The sequence below is a fragment of the Dryobates pubescens genome, chromosome 29 (genome assembly GCF_014839835.1).
Source record: "Dryobates pubescens isolate bDryPub1 chromosome 29, bDryPub1.pri, whole genome shotgun sequence".
NCBI classification, from domain to species: Eukaryota; Metazoa; Chordata; class Aves; order Piciformes; family Picidae; genus Dryobates; species Dryobates pubescens.
Window position 1 is genome coordinate 11,309,924 of NC_071640.1, and position 15,594 is coordinate 11,325,517.

Genomic DNA, 15,594 nt, shown 5'->3' on the forward strand with positions numbered 1-15,594 from the left:
TCGCAGCCTGCTCCTCTCGGCTCGCCGGGAGTCACTGTTCCCTGCCCGGGACCAGGGGCAAGCTGGGGGCCTACTCCAGCAGGCAGTACAGGAGAGGCTCCGAAGAGAACTCGGAGGGTTTTCTGCGGGGAAACTCAAGAGACGTCCTGGCCGAAGGCACTCCGCAGCCCTGCCAGAGCCGGGCCCGCCCCAGGCTCGGCTGGCTCCCGCAGACGGCTCCCAGCGCCGCGGGGCTCTCGGGCAGGGCACGGCGAGCTGCGGCCTCCCTGCGCCGCCGCCGGGGCCAGGCCGCGCGAGGCCGCGCGCCGGCTCCTCCCGCCGCGCGGAGCCGGACCGCCAGGGGCGGGGCCGGAGCGGGGCCGGGGCCGCCCCGCCGCCGCTGCGCGGGCGCGGCGTTCTGCATGTCTCGCGCCTGCCCCCGCGCGGGCGCGGGCGCGCCGCCCGGGACCATGCATGGCTCATAGCGGCGGCCTCGCCGCCACCGCCCCGCCCGGCCCGGCCCCGCACTCTGGATGGAGCCGCGCCAGCGCCGCCCAGCGCCGCGCCGCATGGGCGGGCCCCGGAACATGGATGGAGGCCTCGGCACTCCCCCGCCTCCGCCACACGCACTCGCTCCCATTGGGGAGGAACCCCGGAACCTGTATGGCCCATACCACTGACTCACTGTGCAGGGGTGTTACTTATACAGAGTCCCGGGCCCCCCCCTACACACAATGGCAGCGGCTCCCACATTCTTCCCCTCAGAGGAGTTGGACTGAACCATGGGGCGGCGGGGGCACGGACCCCCTCCCGGCCTCCAACAGAACCCGCCTGGCCCTGGGCGATACCACTGTACGCTCCCCCATCTTCCTTCCCTCCCGCCCGGGCAGATGGACGCCGCCGCTCACTCACCTCGGCATCCACTGTGGCCATGGCCAGAGCCCCGGAGCGTAGCCCCGCCCCCTCGGCGGCTCTTCGCGCCTTGGTCCCGCCCCTTTCCCCTCATTCTTCTCAATGGAGACGCTCCGCCGCTCACTGCGCATGCGCGCGCCAGCATGGCGGCCCCCACGGCGCTCCTTCCGCGTCATGGCGGCGCCCAGCAGGAGGCTGCCGTACAGGTGGGGCAGCGGGTGAGCCGGGGACAAGGCCAGGCTGGGCTCTTCGCACTCCCAAAACACGGACTCGGGGCTACCTGTGCCGGCAGCTCCTGAGAGGGTGGCTTTGGCCCCTCGTACCGCGGGTTTTACCCCACCATTCACGGCCGCAGCTTGGTGCTCTTCCAGTGCTATGCAAGGGCAAGAGCACCTCCAAAATTAGCCGTTCCCGGTGGATAAGGGGTTTCCCAAACTTCTGGGAATACCATGAGAGGAATACCATGGCAGCACTTCCCCATAAACCTAAACAAAGCCCACGCAAGAAGACCTCTGAAAGATCCTGAGCCCCTCTGTCCTCCTGCCAAAAAGAATGACCCTTAGACAACTGTCTTCTGCTGCAACTTCTGCCACGAGTGTTACGTCTATGCCTGCAAGCTATGAAGAGTCTACAGACTGGGATGGACATCACAGGGAGAAGGGAGCAGCTCACCTTGGTCCTGCCCCACAGGGTCCCATGAGGGATTCCAGCCACTTCACTCCCTCCCTGCACCCCAAGCACCCTCCCAAAGCCCACAGAGCCCCTCCCAATGCCCAGGCCCATAAATCCATGATTGCAAAACAATTAGCTCTTTTACAGCTCGTCAAAGATACCACAAGGGGGGAGATAAACACCTCCATAGGCGGCTGCTTCGCTGTCAGCGAGGGAAATGACACCAGCACTGGGGATATGCTGCTGCATCAGCCTCCCTGAGCAGAGGCGTGCTGGCTTCATGGAGGGCAAAGAGAGCACCCTGACATCAATTTACACATTTATTAGCAGCTCTTGGAGGAACGACCTTCCCTCCCTTGGCCCGTGGGCTGGTTTCCTGCAGCCCCGCTCCAACACCTCACTCCTCACAGAGGGGCTGACAAGCGTGGTGTTTGGTTTGCTTTGCAGGAGACTCCAGCTGCGAGGCCCTGGCCACCAGCTGCTCCTGGAGATTTTCTCCAGAGCCCCTGGTCTGGTGCTGGGCTTGCACCTGCGGTTACCACTGCTCTCATCCCGATGCCGTTGCGGCACTGAGCATTCACACCACCGATCCAGCACCAGTGGGCAATGAGACCATCACCGCATCAGAAGATGCCCTTAGTAAACCCAGGAGGATTGGAAACCGTAGAGCACCTTGGGAACGACCACCGGTGCCCGCACACACCTGGTAACCCGAGACTTGGCCCCAGTTCTGACAACAAAGTGACCTCGGTACTGCCTAGCTCCCCCAACGCATCCAGCCCCGCGGGGCTGGCACCCAGCGCCCTGCCCGCGCCCGCTCCCCTCCGCGTCCTTCGGCTGCACCCACGGCCGCTCCTGCCTCTGCGAGGCCTCCCCCACGGCGAGCCAGAGGCTGCGGGGCGCGGAGGTCTTCCGGGGGAGTGTGTGAGAGACCCTAAAAGGCCGTTCAGGGCCTCAGCCGAGGCCTCAAATCACAGCTAGAGGCGACAGCTGCCGGCGCCGCTCACCCGGCCACCGCCGCGGGACGGCCCGGGCCTCAGCCCCGGCCACCATGCGCAGGGCTCTCGGTTCTCGGAAGGGGAAGGCCGAGCCGCAGCGGCCCCGCCCGGCCCGCAGCGCAGCCCAGTGTCGGCGACTGCTGCCCCCGCCCGGCCCGGCCGCGCCGCGGTCAAAATAAGAGTCCCCGGGCCTGAGGCGGGAGCCGCCGCTCATCTGCGCCCTGCCGCCGCGCAGCCCCAGCGTCACCCCAGCAGCGCAGCCCCTGCCCCAGTTCAGCGGCAGCTAATTAATGAACCCCCATCCCCCCGGAAACCCGCTGTGCAGTGGCAGCTCCGGCAGGGCCAAGGGAGTCCCCACCGCGGCCCCTCCGGTGCCTGTCGCCGTGTGGGGACCCGGGGGTCCCGGCGCTCCCCGCCTCAGGCAGGGGAAAGAACTGAGCCGGCCGCGGTGGTGCTGGCTGGGATGGGTGTCCTTGGCTCCCCCGAGGATGGAGTGACCAATCGCTTCATCACCTCCAAACGGCCTCAGCCCCAGGGTCGCCCTGGAACATCATCGCCTCCATCCTGCACTAGCGATGCTTGGCTTAATGTGGGAGGGAGGGAGGGAATCGCTCACCTCCACCCCTGCTCCTACAAACCACACACCCAGGTCCCAGCAGCCGTGGGGGCTCTTGTGCCTCTGGGCCAAGCCAGAGGAGGGTTGGCAGGGCAGGATGAGCCATCAGGCCTGTGGGTCCGGTGCTACCTCTCCCCTTGCGTTGTTTGAGGCTCTGTCTTTCTCATCTGGAGCTGGGACAAACCTCCCTGAGCCACCAGGCAGGGAAGAGGCTCCCACAAGAAGCACAAATCCCTGGGAACACCCAGAGCCCATCACCACCTGCCATGGTTCTCTGGCTGCCCTCAAACCCTGCAGCTCCACCAGTTTAGCTACATGTACTAATTCAGGCAGGCAGGCAGGCAGGGCAAGGACAAGATCTGGTTTGCCATTAGCTCCCCGTTGCCCTGCAGCAGCTGCTGTGAGCCCTGAGAGCCGCGGCGGAGCTCAGGGCAGCAGGCAGCATGGAGCCCACAAGCAGCTTGGCCATGGCGGCTGCAGCTGCAGCCCTCCGGCCGGGCGACACCGCCCTCTCCCGCACCGAGCCGGGCGAGCAGGGACGGACCTCCACATCCTGGGATTCCTGCCAGCAGGAAGAGAACACCCAACCGCCCCAGCGCTTCCTCCAGCCTGGCTCCTTCCTGCTGGACCTTTCTCCATCATGGGAGCAAGGGACAATGGGGATCGGCCCCACCAGTGTCTGCCCAGCCCAGCGGTCCCCCAGCTGAGCTGGAGCTTTATCGCTGGCTAGAAATCAGCTTCTGAGCTTCAGCTGTAGGTGTGGATGTCTCCTCTGAAAGCCAAGAGCCACTTCTCACCCCCTGTGCCAGCATCTCGCTGTACAAGCAGCACTCTGTCCCAGCCAGAAGCTCGCTTGGTCTTTAAAAAGATCTTTATTTACATTGACAGTTCTTTACATTTGGTGGTTTAAAAGCCAGAACCCCCCCCCCCCCAACCCCCCAACCCCCCCCCAAAACTCCCCAGAAGCCATGGTAAACATTTGAAACTGCTCATTTCCATTTTAAAACCTGGTATTAAACTGCACAAAAGTCTCAGGTTGTACAGAGCCATCACAAATGTGGTAGAAAACTTCCCCACATAGGTAAAGAGAACCACAGGAACAAAGAATCCCAGCCAGCAGCATGGGGGCAAGGCAGGGCACAAGTTCTGAGGGCTTCACCCCACCAGCCTCTCCTCAGGAGGAGAGCTGGGACGCTCCTGTTGCAGACAGCTGGAAAGGGTTTAAAATACAGAGAATAAAGCCCAACTGGACCCCCAGAAAACCTTTTCTCTCCTCTCTTGTGCTGGCTCAACAGGAAAAGTTCTAGCAGGAAATATTTACTTGTACAAAACCACTGAAAGCTAAGGGGGAAAGCCAAAAAAATAATCACAGCCAACAGAAAGTTTCTTGTCCCTCATCCAGTTCTGGGGCCCTCAATTTAAGAAGGACATTGAGGCTCATGAATGTGTCCAGAGAAGGGCAACGAGGCTGCTGAGAGGCCTTGAGCACAGCCCTGTGAGGAGAGGCTGAGGGAGCTGGGGTTGCTTAGCCTGGAGAAGAGGAGGCTGAGGGGAGACCTCATTGCTCTCTCCAGCTCCCTGCAGGGAGGTTGTAGCCAGGTGGGAGTTGGTCTCTTCTCCCAGGCACCCAGCACCAGAACAAGAGGACACAGTCTCAAGCTGCACCAGGGGAAGCTTAGGCTTGAGGTGAGGAGAAAGTTCTTCCCAGAGAGAGTTGTTTGTCATTGGAATGTGCTGCCCAGGGAGGTGGTGGAGTCACCATCCCTGGAGGTGTTCAAAAAAGGATTGGATGTGGCACTTGGAGCCATGGTTTAGTAGTCATAGTATCATAGTATCAGTCAGGGTTGGAGGGGACCACAAGGATCATCTAGTTCCAAGCCCCCTGCCATGGCCAGGGACACCCCACACTAGATCAGGCTGGCCAGAGCCTCATCCAGCCTGGGCTTAAACACCTCCAGGGACGGGGCCTCAACCACCTCCCTGGACAACCCATTCCAGGGCTTCACCACTCTCATGGGGAAGAACTTCCTCCTCACCTCCAGCCTCAATCTCCCCACCTCCAGCTTCATTCCATTCCCCCCAGTCCTATCACTACCTGAGAGCCTGAGCAGTCCCTCCCCAGCCTTCTTGGAGCCCCCTTCAGATCCTGGAAGGCCACAATGAGGTCACCTTGGAGCCTTCTCTTCTCCAGACTGAACAGCTCCAACTCCTTCAGTCTGTCCTGATGGGAGAGGTGCTCCAGCCCTCTGCTCATCCTCCTGGCCCTGCTCTGGACACCTTCCAGCACCTCCAGATCCCTCTTGTAATAGGGGCTCCAGAACTGGAGGCAGTACTCCAGGTGGGGTCTCCCCAGAGCTGAGCAGAGGGGGAGAATCCCCTCCCTTGCCCTGCTGGCCACACTTCTCTTGCTGCAGCCCAGGATCTGGTTGGCTTTCTGGGCTGCAAGTGCACACTGAGAGATCCTGCTGAGCTTCTCCTCCCCCAGCACCCCCAAGGCTCTCTCCTCAGGGCTGCCCTCCAGCCAGTCCCTGCCCAGCCTGGATTTGTGCCTGGGATTGCCTCGACCCAGCTGCAGGACCCTGCCCTTGGTCTTGTTACAGGTTGGACTTGATGATCTTTGAGGTCTCTTCCAACCTTATTGATTCTATGATCTCTTTCCCTATCTCCTGCAGGCAGTGGGCAGCAGGTACCAAAGTGGACTTTGGTAGGACACAAGCATGGGAAAAAACAAAACAGTGGAGGAGGCACATGTGGAGAGTGAGACAAAAGCAAAGCCATGGAGGGTGAAAAGGAAGCAGCAAGGGAGGGGAGGGGGGGAGAAGGCAAATGATAATTTTGGTATTGTCCCCTGAATGCCAGATTTGGAGACCATCAGCAAACAAACTTCACTTGCACCCCACTGCTTCCCTCCCCCACTTCAAACAACACCCAAACAACTGCTGACAAATCTGAGCCAGGAGGTCGAATGAATTCCTGAGCACTGAAGTTGTTTGCCCACAGCTGGGGGCAGAAAATGGCCTTTTTTATCTCTTCATTCCAGAGTTCAGGGTGGCAGGGATGGCCCAGGGCCTACAGGAGCTGCCCAGGACTTTCAGAGGTGGAAGCTGGAGAAGCTGCAGAGCAGTGAGGCCAAAGACAGCAGCACTGTCCACACACTCTCTCCACACCCAGACACTGGGTGTGCTCCACCAAGCTCATCTAAAGTCGCCAAACACCCCAAGGACCTTGCTGCTGCAGTGACCTGGGGCCATGACCATGGTGGGGGTTAAGAAGAGCTGGACTAACTCCTCCACCCTGGAGTGCTGGACCATTTCAAAGGGGTCCATGAAACACAGACAAAGCTCTTTGTGTCAGGCTTTGGGTCGCTGCCGCAGCACTGGGGGGCAGGCCTGGCTGGGCAGGACGTTGGAAACCTCAGAGCTTTGCTGGTTGTTTCTGCCCTTGGGCACAACAGGAGGCTGCTCAGAGACAGGCTGAGAGTGATACCCTGCTGCAGCCTGGCCAGAGCCATCTCCCACATCTCAGAGGTCTCTCTCTGCAGGAGCTGTGCACACAACAGAACAAGGACCACCACAAGGTCTAGCTCCAGCTCTGTCCTGCTCCCTCCACAGCAGCCAGTAGACTCCTCAGCAGTGAAAAGTGTGCCCACTTGCCCCTTGCTTTGCCAAGCAGACACTGTGTACAGTAAGAGCTGCTGGAGGACCAGTCTGTAGCAAATATGCCTGCATGAAGCCTTCAAGGTCAGGGTGGACAGGGGCTGTGTGCCACCTGATCTGTTTGAAAGATGTCCCAGCTCACTGCAGAGGGGTTGGACCAGGTGACCTTGAAAGGTGCCTTCCAAACCAAAGCATTCCATGTTCCTCTGCTAATTTGGGAGAGCAAGCTCAGGTGCAGTGCAGAGGCACAGGGGCTGTGTGAGATACAGTCGGCTTCTCCTCTCCACAGTCCCCACCAGGAATGGTGCATTCCCAACTGCAAAGGGTAAACAAGGAGGACAGACACTGGCTGGGGGCCTAGAAGAGCATCCCAGTGGCTCTGGCCACAGTAACCAAGCAGCACTCCAGTTTTCCAGCCAAGGAACATGTGCTGGACACATCACCAGTAGCTTAGCTTCAGGAATAGAGAACAAGGAACCAGGAACTTGGTCCTAGCCCAGGCTGCCTCTCCCAGACCCTGGCTGGGTCAGGAGCCTGTAGCAGAACTTGGCACACCCAGAAGCATTGGCAGCTCATAGGGATGTGGAAGGGATTTGGGCTGAGGTCTGAAAGGAGCTGACAGCATGGAAGGCCACAGGCTGAGCCAGGCAAACTAGATTCAACTAACTGGGAGGAAGAGCAGCACGAAGGGAGACCATGACAGCCACACACCTGCTTTTAACCCCTTTTCACAGCAGGCACCAGCCACCAGGCAAAGGAGACAGCCTTAATAAAAGCTGGGCAGAAGCCTAGGTTGAGCAGAGAGTAAAGAAGGATCCTCATGTCCAAGACACAGATGACAGCACAGGCTGCTTGCCAGGACAACCTTTAGGCATCACCTACATGCTTCAGCCATGGCATCACCAAACTGTGGGCATGGGGAGGAGCCACCTTCCATTTTTAGTAAGTTTATTCCAAACAGCTCTTTAGGAGAGGGCCTGGGCTGCTGGGCTGCTGCCCTTCCTTCTCCATTCTACTGAAGGGAGAGTCCACTCTCCACTCCCTCCCCATCCAACCACCTCTTCAGACAGCACTGTCCCAGACCCATGGGACATGGGGCTGAGAAGTAGCAGAGGGGCTGCTCTTTCCAGAGCTGAGTCCACTTGGTGCCAAACTCCCTCCAACCATGTGGAAGTACTGGGGGCAGAGTGGCTGGAAAGCTGCCTGGTGGAAAAGGACCTGGGAACAATGGTCAACAACCAGCATCCTGGCCTGGATCAGCAGTGGTGTGGCCAGCAGGAGTAGGGAAGTGATGGTGCCCCTGCTCTCAGCACTGCTGAGGACACATCTCAAATACTGAGGGTCAGGTTGGAGCCCCTCACTTTGAGAAGGACACTGAGGGGCTGGAGCAGGTCCAGGAAGGGCAGCAAAGCTGGGGAAGGGTCTGGAGAACAGGGCTGGGGAGGAGCAGCTGAGGGAGCTGGGGGTGTTCAGCCTGGAGAAGAGGAGGCTGAGGGGAGACCTTCTGGCTCTCTCCAACTCCCTGAAAGGAGGCTGGAGCTAGGTGGGGGTTGACCTCCTCTTCTAAGCAACAGGATAAGAGGAAATGGCCTCAAGCTGCAACCTGGGGAGGTTTAGGTTGGACATGAGGAACAATTCCTTCCCTGAAAAGGTTGCCCAAGCAGAGTCCCCATCCCTGGAAGGATTGAGAAGCCATGGAGAGATGTGGTGCAAGGTGCAGCCCTGGTTTTGGCATGGAGAGGCAGATGGCTGAGGACCAGCGATGGAGGAAGCAGCACAGAGTTTCTCTTAGAATAATTTATTAAATACAGCATTAAAATTTGTATTTCTGAACTCAGTCCTTAAAAACAAAACTTCATCTCATATATATATATTTATATATATTTATATATATTCAGGGTCAATGACAATCATTCTCTCACCATTGGTGCATGTTGTGCCAGCACTGCTCAGGAGGACAACTTCTCTACCTTTTACCCTTAAAGAGCTTCAGACACTTAAGAAAGCTCAGAAGAGATAAAACAAAATAAAAAGCATTTGCAAAGGGAGAGTGCAAAGCAGGGCCTGGCCCCAGCTGCCTGCCTGCCTGCCTGCCTGCCAGCAGGGGTGCAGAGGCTGTAAGCGCTCCTAAGAGGTTCCTCAGGTGCTGCCCACCCAGCATGAGGCAGTCCCAAAGGTCTGCAGTCCACAGTCTGAGCCCTGGCAGGAGGCCTGTGGCTCTGATCTCTCTGGTGTGTGGCTTCCTCAGCTTTTGGGCAGTCAAAAAGCTCAACAAGGGGAAGGGTTCAAGAAACCAAAGAGCAAAACAAAACAAACCAAAACAAAACAGGGTGGTTTGCACCCACCAGCTTCTTCCCCCGGCCTGTCAGCTCCAGCACAGGCTGCAGCTGAGCAGTAGCACTTTGTGTCCCCTCTTGCTCGCTTTTGGGGCCCCAGAGGTGGCTCAGGGGACAAGCAGTGAACCAGCACCGTCCTGCAGGGAGCGCAGTCCCCGGGCCACCTGCCCTCGTGCTGGGCCGCGGCAGCCTGGCCCGCTCCTGCCGGATGCCAGGCTGAGCCTGGAGCGAGGGACAGCCCCAGGGAAGGGCTGCCACCCCCAGGGTCCTTGGGCAGACTCAGAGGTAGCATTGGACAGATTTTGTAACTTGATTGTCATGTAAATCTGGCCTGCCAAAGACAGCGGCAGGGGGGATGGAGAGGGCACCCTGCAGGGGGCGCAGATGGGGCAGAGGGAGCTGGTGCCCGGCTTGCAGGCTGTGCTGCTCATCCTGGGTGCTGCGCTCTGGCAGCGAGCATGGTCCCCACAGGGCTTGTGAAAAGCTGCCCTTGGTAACAAAGGCCAGGAGCTGGCTGGTGGTACCCCACGGTACCAGGAGCTGGCTGGCTGGTACCCCATGGTACCACCAGGCTCGCCCTCCACAGTTCACCAGGGCCTCTTGGGTCTTGAGCAACGCCGTGGCAAGCTTCCTGCTGCCAGAGCCTGCTCTCCTCCCAGTGTACACAGGCAGAGGTCCAGAGAGGGGAGCAAAGGCTGCTGGGCAGTCAACCCCCAGTGCTGCTGGGCAGTCACCCCCCAGCACAGCGACAGCCAGGGCTTGTGCTTGTGGCTTTGGAAGAGTCCCTGACCTTCTGAACCTGCTCACTCCAAGAAACCTCCTGTTTCACCTACCCTCAGGACCTACGAGGAGGAGAAGAAAGGCTGTCACAAACCATTTCTGGAGAGCACATGGCCCCTGCAGAGAGAAGGGAGGACGTGCACAGAGCCCAGCCCTCGCCTAGAGTGGAAACTTGCCCAGCCAGGAGCGTTTCGGATAAGGCATCGCAGGTGCTTGGGTAGGAAAGCAGTTAGTGTTGGCTACAGTACTTTAAACACAGGCTGCTGCAGAGGGCACCCCGGGGGCAGAACCAGCTCTCCAGCACTGGGTGAGGCAGCAGGAGTCCCCTCCTACACGCACACACAGGCTGCTCTGGCTGCTCTCTTGTTTGGTTGGTTGGTTTTTCCCCCCCCTCCTCCCTAGAAAGAGACTTCAAAAGCCCGACCTGGGCTGTGCCACTGACCCCACCGAGCAGCCAGCCAGAGAAGAAGCCACCTTGTGCTGTAGCAGCCTTTGCAGCAGGCAGATGAACCACGGCGCCCAGGGTGGGCAGTGCCAGCGGGGCTCGAAGCTGGGAAGGGCTAGTTGCCATTGCTGATGCTGGAGTTGGCACTGCTGCAGCTCTGCTCATAGGAGGGAGGTGCCTCTGTGAGGGAAAGAAAGAGTAAGAGCAGTTATGGAAGGTGTTTAGGGGGTTCCCCTTCAGCCCAGTTGGTGTAACTGGCTGCAGAGTAAAGCTGCCATGCACCTAGAGAAGGTCACACAGGAACACATCCAGCTGGGTTTGGAATGATTCCAGAGATGGAGACTCCACCACCTCTCTGGGCAGCCTGCTCCAGTACCCTTCAATTAAAGAAGTTCCTCCTCGTGGTGGGATGGAGCTTCCTATGTTCAAGTTTGTGCCCATTACCCCTTGTCCTGTCATTGGGCACCACTGAGAAAGGGCTGGCCCCAGCCTCCTGACACAGGCCCCTTCCAAGCCCTGCTCCTCTGTGATGCTATCCTCAGGCCCTCTCTCTCTCCAGGGCCCTGCAACAAGCCCTGCTGTGTGCACACACTGTGAACCAGCCACTCTCACCCCTGCCCTGACACCTCCAGGGGTCAAAATCAGCACCTCAAAGCCCTCTTTCGTTCCTCTCCTTCTTCCCCAAGCATCCTCAGGTACTCCAATGCCTCCAGATCACCACTGTCTCCCTGTGCCCCAAGCCAGGGCTGAGGGGGCACACAGGGTGTCTTGTTCCCCCAGTGCTAACAGACAGGGCAGGGCTGTGCTAACAGACACTGCTGCTCCCTGCCACCTCAGCTGCTGGGACAAGCACTGCTGCAGCAATCCAGCACGCTGGGATTCCCCCAAGCTCTTCCACCCTGGAGTCTCTCAGCTCCCACCCCCACAGCCCGTGCCTTCAGACCAGCTGCAGGCCCGCTCCAAGTCAGACAGAAGATTTCAGTTACATCATTCCCCTGGCTCTGCTCCCACCAGCCTCACCACAAGCCAAGAAACTTTTTCTAGCAGTGGGAGGCTGAGAGCTCATTTAGGAAGAGGGAGAGCCTCTCTCTCAGGACCAGCCCAGGGCAGGCATGGCTGCAGACATGGGAGCAGACAGCTGGCTTCTGCAGCTCCAAGAGAGAGCTTCTCTGGAGGCTAAAGCAGGCAGAGAGATCTCATGGTCTCACAGAGAATCACAGAATGGTTTGGGTTGGAAGGGACCTTCAAGATCATCCAGTTCCAACCCCTCTGCCATGGGCAGGGACACCTCCCACCAGCCCAGCTTGCTCAGGGCCTCATCCAGCCTGGCCTTCAACACCTCCAGGGAGGGGACATCCACAGCCTCCCTGGGCAACCTGTGCCAGGGTCTCCCCACCCTCACTGTCAAGAAGTTCTTCCTAACCTCCAGTCCAAATCTCCCCAGCTTCAATCCATTCCCCCTTGTTCTACCATTACAAGCTCTTGCAAAAAGGCCCTCCCCAGTTTTCTTGTGGTCTCCTCTGACATCAGCCCTCGGCAGGCTGACATCTCTATGCCCACCCAGCTCACAGCTAGCAGAGACTCCGGTGGTAGGAGAGGTTTCCAACTACCCCCCAGGCCGTTCAGCCCTGGGCCGCTCACCGTAGGGGTAGCCCCAGGTGCTGTACTCGGGAGGCAGGATGAGGGAGCTGGCCGTGGGCACGGGCACCACGTTCCCCTCTGCGTAGTAAGGGACAGTGGCTCCCGTTGAGAGGCAGAGCGTGGGGTGGCTGGGGGAGCCTGTCTGCTCAGAGTCCGCCCTCAGCTCCTGGAAGCTCAGTCCTGGGGCGTAGCTGAACGGCTGCTGCTGGGAATGGCTTTTGGTGGGGATCGAGACATTGTCCATCGGGTGGTAGCCACCCGCAGCCTCCTCTTCCTCCGGGGGGGCACTGGGCACCACTGCAGAGGGCACGTGCTGCACGGAGCGCGCCGGGCTCAGGGGGACCCTGTTCACAGCAATGTTACCGATGTAGATGGGCAGAGTGACAGAAACCTCCGGTGACTTGAGAGAAACCTGGAAGAGAAGAAAACACAGTGGCATCCTCTTCATCATGCACTGCTCTGGGAAGGTTCACCTGACCCAGGGGCCAGCAGGATTGCGTGGCACAGAAGCTGCAGTGTAGAGTGGGAGGCAGAGTGGGAGGCAGAGTGGGAGGCAGAGTGGGAGGCAGAGTGGGAGGCAGAGTGGGAGGCAGAGTGGGAGGCAGAGTGGGAGGCAGAGTGGGAGGCAGAGTGGGAGGCAGAGTGGGAGGCAGAGTGGGAGGCAGAGAGGGAGGCAGAGAGGGAGGCAGAGAGGGAGGCAGAGAGGGAGGCAGAGTGGTAGAGTGAGTAAGTTTAGAAAAGACCTTAAAGATCATCAAGTCCATCCTGTCACCCAAGACCTCATGACTACTAAACCACGGCCTCAAGTGCCACATAAAATGGCCCACTGCAGCTCCCCAGCAGCACTGAGGTACTCACCTGGATGTAGTAGTCAATATGGATGAGGCTGCAGCCCTGCAGGATGGACTGGGGCAGTGCTGGAACGAGGATCTGCTCCTTCCACTCTGCGTGCTTCCAGGCTTTGACTCCTGAGCCTTCCACCTCAGCGATGGTCCTCAGGTCGTAAATCCAGCGCTTGGATTTGTAAGCCACTTTCTGCACAGGCAGGAGAAAGCAGCAGCTAGCAGCCAGGCTGCAGAGGGGCTTCTATCCCCCTGCCCCCAAACATAAACCAGGACACAAAACCACCCAGCTGCTTTGTCACATACAGAATCACAGAGTGGTAGTGGCTGGAAGGGACCTCTGGAGATCATCCAGTCCAAACCCTCTGCCCAGGCAAGGTCACCTAGAGAAGGTCACACAGGAACGTGTCTGGGAGGGTTTGGAATGTCTCCAGAGATGAAGACTCCACCACCTCTCTGGGCAGCCTGTTCCAGGGCTCCAACACCCTTCAATTAAAGAAATTCCTCCTCATGTTCAGATGGAACTTCTTATGTTTTGGTTTGTGCCTGTTAACTCTTGTCCTGACACTGGGCACCACTGAAAAAAAGAGTGGTCCCAACCTCCTCCACCCACCCTTGAAGGATTTATAAGATCTCCCCCCCAGTCTTATCCTTTCCAGACTAAAAAGCCCAAATTCTCTCAGTCTTTCCTCATAAGAGATGTTCCAGTCCCCTGTCTTCACAGCCCTTTCCTGCACCATCTCCAGCAAGTCCCTGCCCTTGAACTGGGGAGCCCAGAACTGGACACTGCTCCAGATGTGGCCTCACCAAGGCAGAGTGCAGGGGGAAGACAACCTCCCTGGATCTGCTGGCCACACTCTTCCTGATGCACCCCAGGATGCCATTGGCCTTCTGGCCACAAGGGCACATTGCTGGCTCACGGCCATCCTGTGGTCCACCTTGACTCCCAGGTCCTTTTCCCCAGAGCTGCTCTCCAACAGATCAGCCCAAACCTAATGTGCAAAGCAGAACCCCCCCATTGCTGTGTGCCAGACTGAGCTGGTTCAAGCAAGACAAGCTCCACCATCCCTTCCCATGGCAAGGCAGAGAGCAGCACAGCTGGGCAGAGGTTTGGCCTCCTCGCTGCCACCTCCCAGCCACACGCAGCAGACATGCAGGCTGGTGAGAGCTGTCCCAGTTTCACAGAGGCCTCAGCAGGGTGAGGTCCCAGCAGAAGGTGAAGATTGAGCCTTTGGGATGCCCACCTGGAGCAGGCTGGCCACCACGGCCCCGGTGTCCCGGCCTGACTTGTTCTCGATGTCGGTGCGCAGCTGGATCGCTTGCCCCACGATGTAGCCCTTCAGATCCGAGGTGGCTGTCAGGATGATGTTGCCACTTTTCACAAGCTTGTAGTTGAACTTCTTGGTGATTGACATAGTGTTGGGCTGCTGCAGGACAGCAGAGAGACGCAGGTATTAGCTCAGGAGATACCAAGAGCCCCCAGGAAGACACTCAGAGATCCCAAACAAGCTAACGTCTGATCGAAGAGGATGCAAAGAACCAGCACCAGCCCCACAGCACTGCCACAGGCAGCAAGGGCTCACTTCTCCACCCCACCCCCAGTTTTCTTGTCCCATTAGTGACTCTTCCCTTCACAGCAAATTCCCCAAACCCAGGTCCCTACAAGCACCATGCTCTGTAGTATCTTTAGTGATGACCTGAATGAGGGGATTGAGTCCATCAGCAGTAAGTTTGCAGATGACACCAAGCTGGGGGCAGGAGTTGATTTGTGAGAGGGTAGGAGAGCTCTGCAGAGGGACCTTGCCAGGCTGGATGGATGGGCAGAGGCCAAGGGCATGAGATTGAACACATCCAAGTGCCAGGTTCTACACATTGGCCACAACAACCCCAGGCAGTGCTACAGGCTGGGGTCAGAGTGGCTGAGAGCAGCCAGGCAGAAAGGCACCTGGGAGTACTGGTTGACAGCAGCTGAACAGGAGCCAGCAGTGTGCCCAGGTGGCCAAGAAGGCCAAGGGCATCCTGGCCTGCATCAGGAACAGTGTCGCCAGCAGGAGCAGGGAAGTCATTGTGCCTTCTGCTCAGCACTTGTTAGGCCACACCTGGAGTCCTGTGTCCAGTTCTGGGCTCCTCAGGTTAGGAAAGACGTTGAGATGCTGGAAGGTGTCCAGAGAAGGGCAACAAAGCTGGGGAGGGGTCTGGAGCACAGCCCTGGGAGAAGAGGCTGAGGGAGCTGGGGTGGTTTAGCCTGGAGAAGAGGAGGCTCAGGGGAGACCTTCTTGCTCTCTCCCACTCCCTGAAGGGAGGTTGTAGCCAGGTGGGGGTTGGTCTCTTCTGCCAGGCACCCAGCACCAGAACAAGAGGACACAGTCTCAAGCTGTGCCAGGGGAGGTTCAGGCTGGATGTTAGAAAGAAGTTCTTCCCAGCAAGAGAGATTGGCCATTGGAATGTGCTGCCCAGGGAGGTGGTGGAGTCCCCATCACTGAAGGTGTTTAGGAAGAGCCTGGATGAGGCACTTGGTGCATTGGTTTAGTTGATTAGATGGTGTTGGATGACACATTGGACTCGATGACCTCAAAGGTCTTTTCCAACCTGGTCTGGTCTGGTCTATCCTATCCTATCCTATCCTATCCTATCCTATCCTATCCTATCCCTACCTGGTGCTACTGGCCAACACCTCTGTGCACACTGAAAATTCCCCTGGATCTTACACAGCAATG

The 15,594-nt window shown here is 58.5% G+C and overlaps 1 protein-coding gene across 1 annotated transcript in view; it reads right to left on the reverse strand.

Annotated features, from left to right (window-relative positions):
* Positions 1 to 8,707: 8,707 nt before the first annotated feature.
* The window catches only part of ARRDC1 (arrestin domain containing 1), a 45,203-nt gene continuing 38,316 nt past the window's right edge, over positions 8,708 to 15,594 (reverse strand). The window contains exons 5-8 of the mRNA XM_054174412.1: positions 14,122 to 14,304; positions 12,894 to 13,070; positions 12,036 to 12,447; positions 8,708 to 10,574 (exon numbers count right to left, since the gene is read on the reverse strand). Of these exons, the coding sequence (XP_054030387.1) occupies positions 10,510 to 10,574; positions 12,036 to 12,447; positions 12,894 to 13,070; positions 14,122 to 14,304 (837 nt within the window). The 3' untranslated portion in view covers positions 8,708 to 10,509. The remainder of the gene's footprint in view (positions 10,575 to 12,035; positions 12,448 to 12,893; positions 13,071 to 14,121; positions 14,305 to 15,594) is intronic.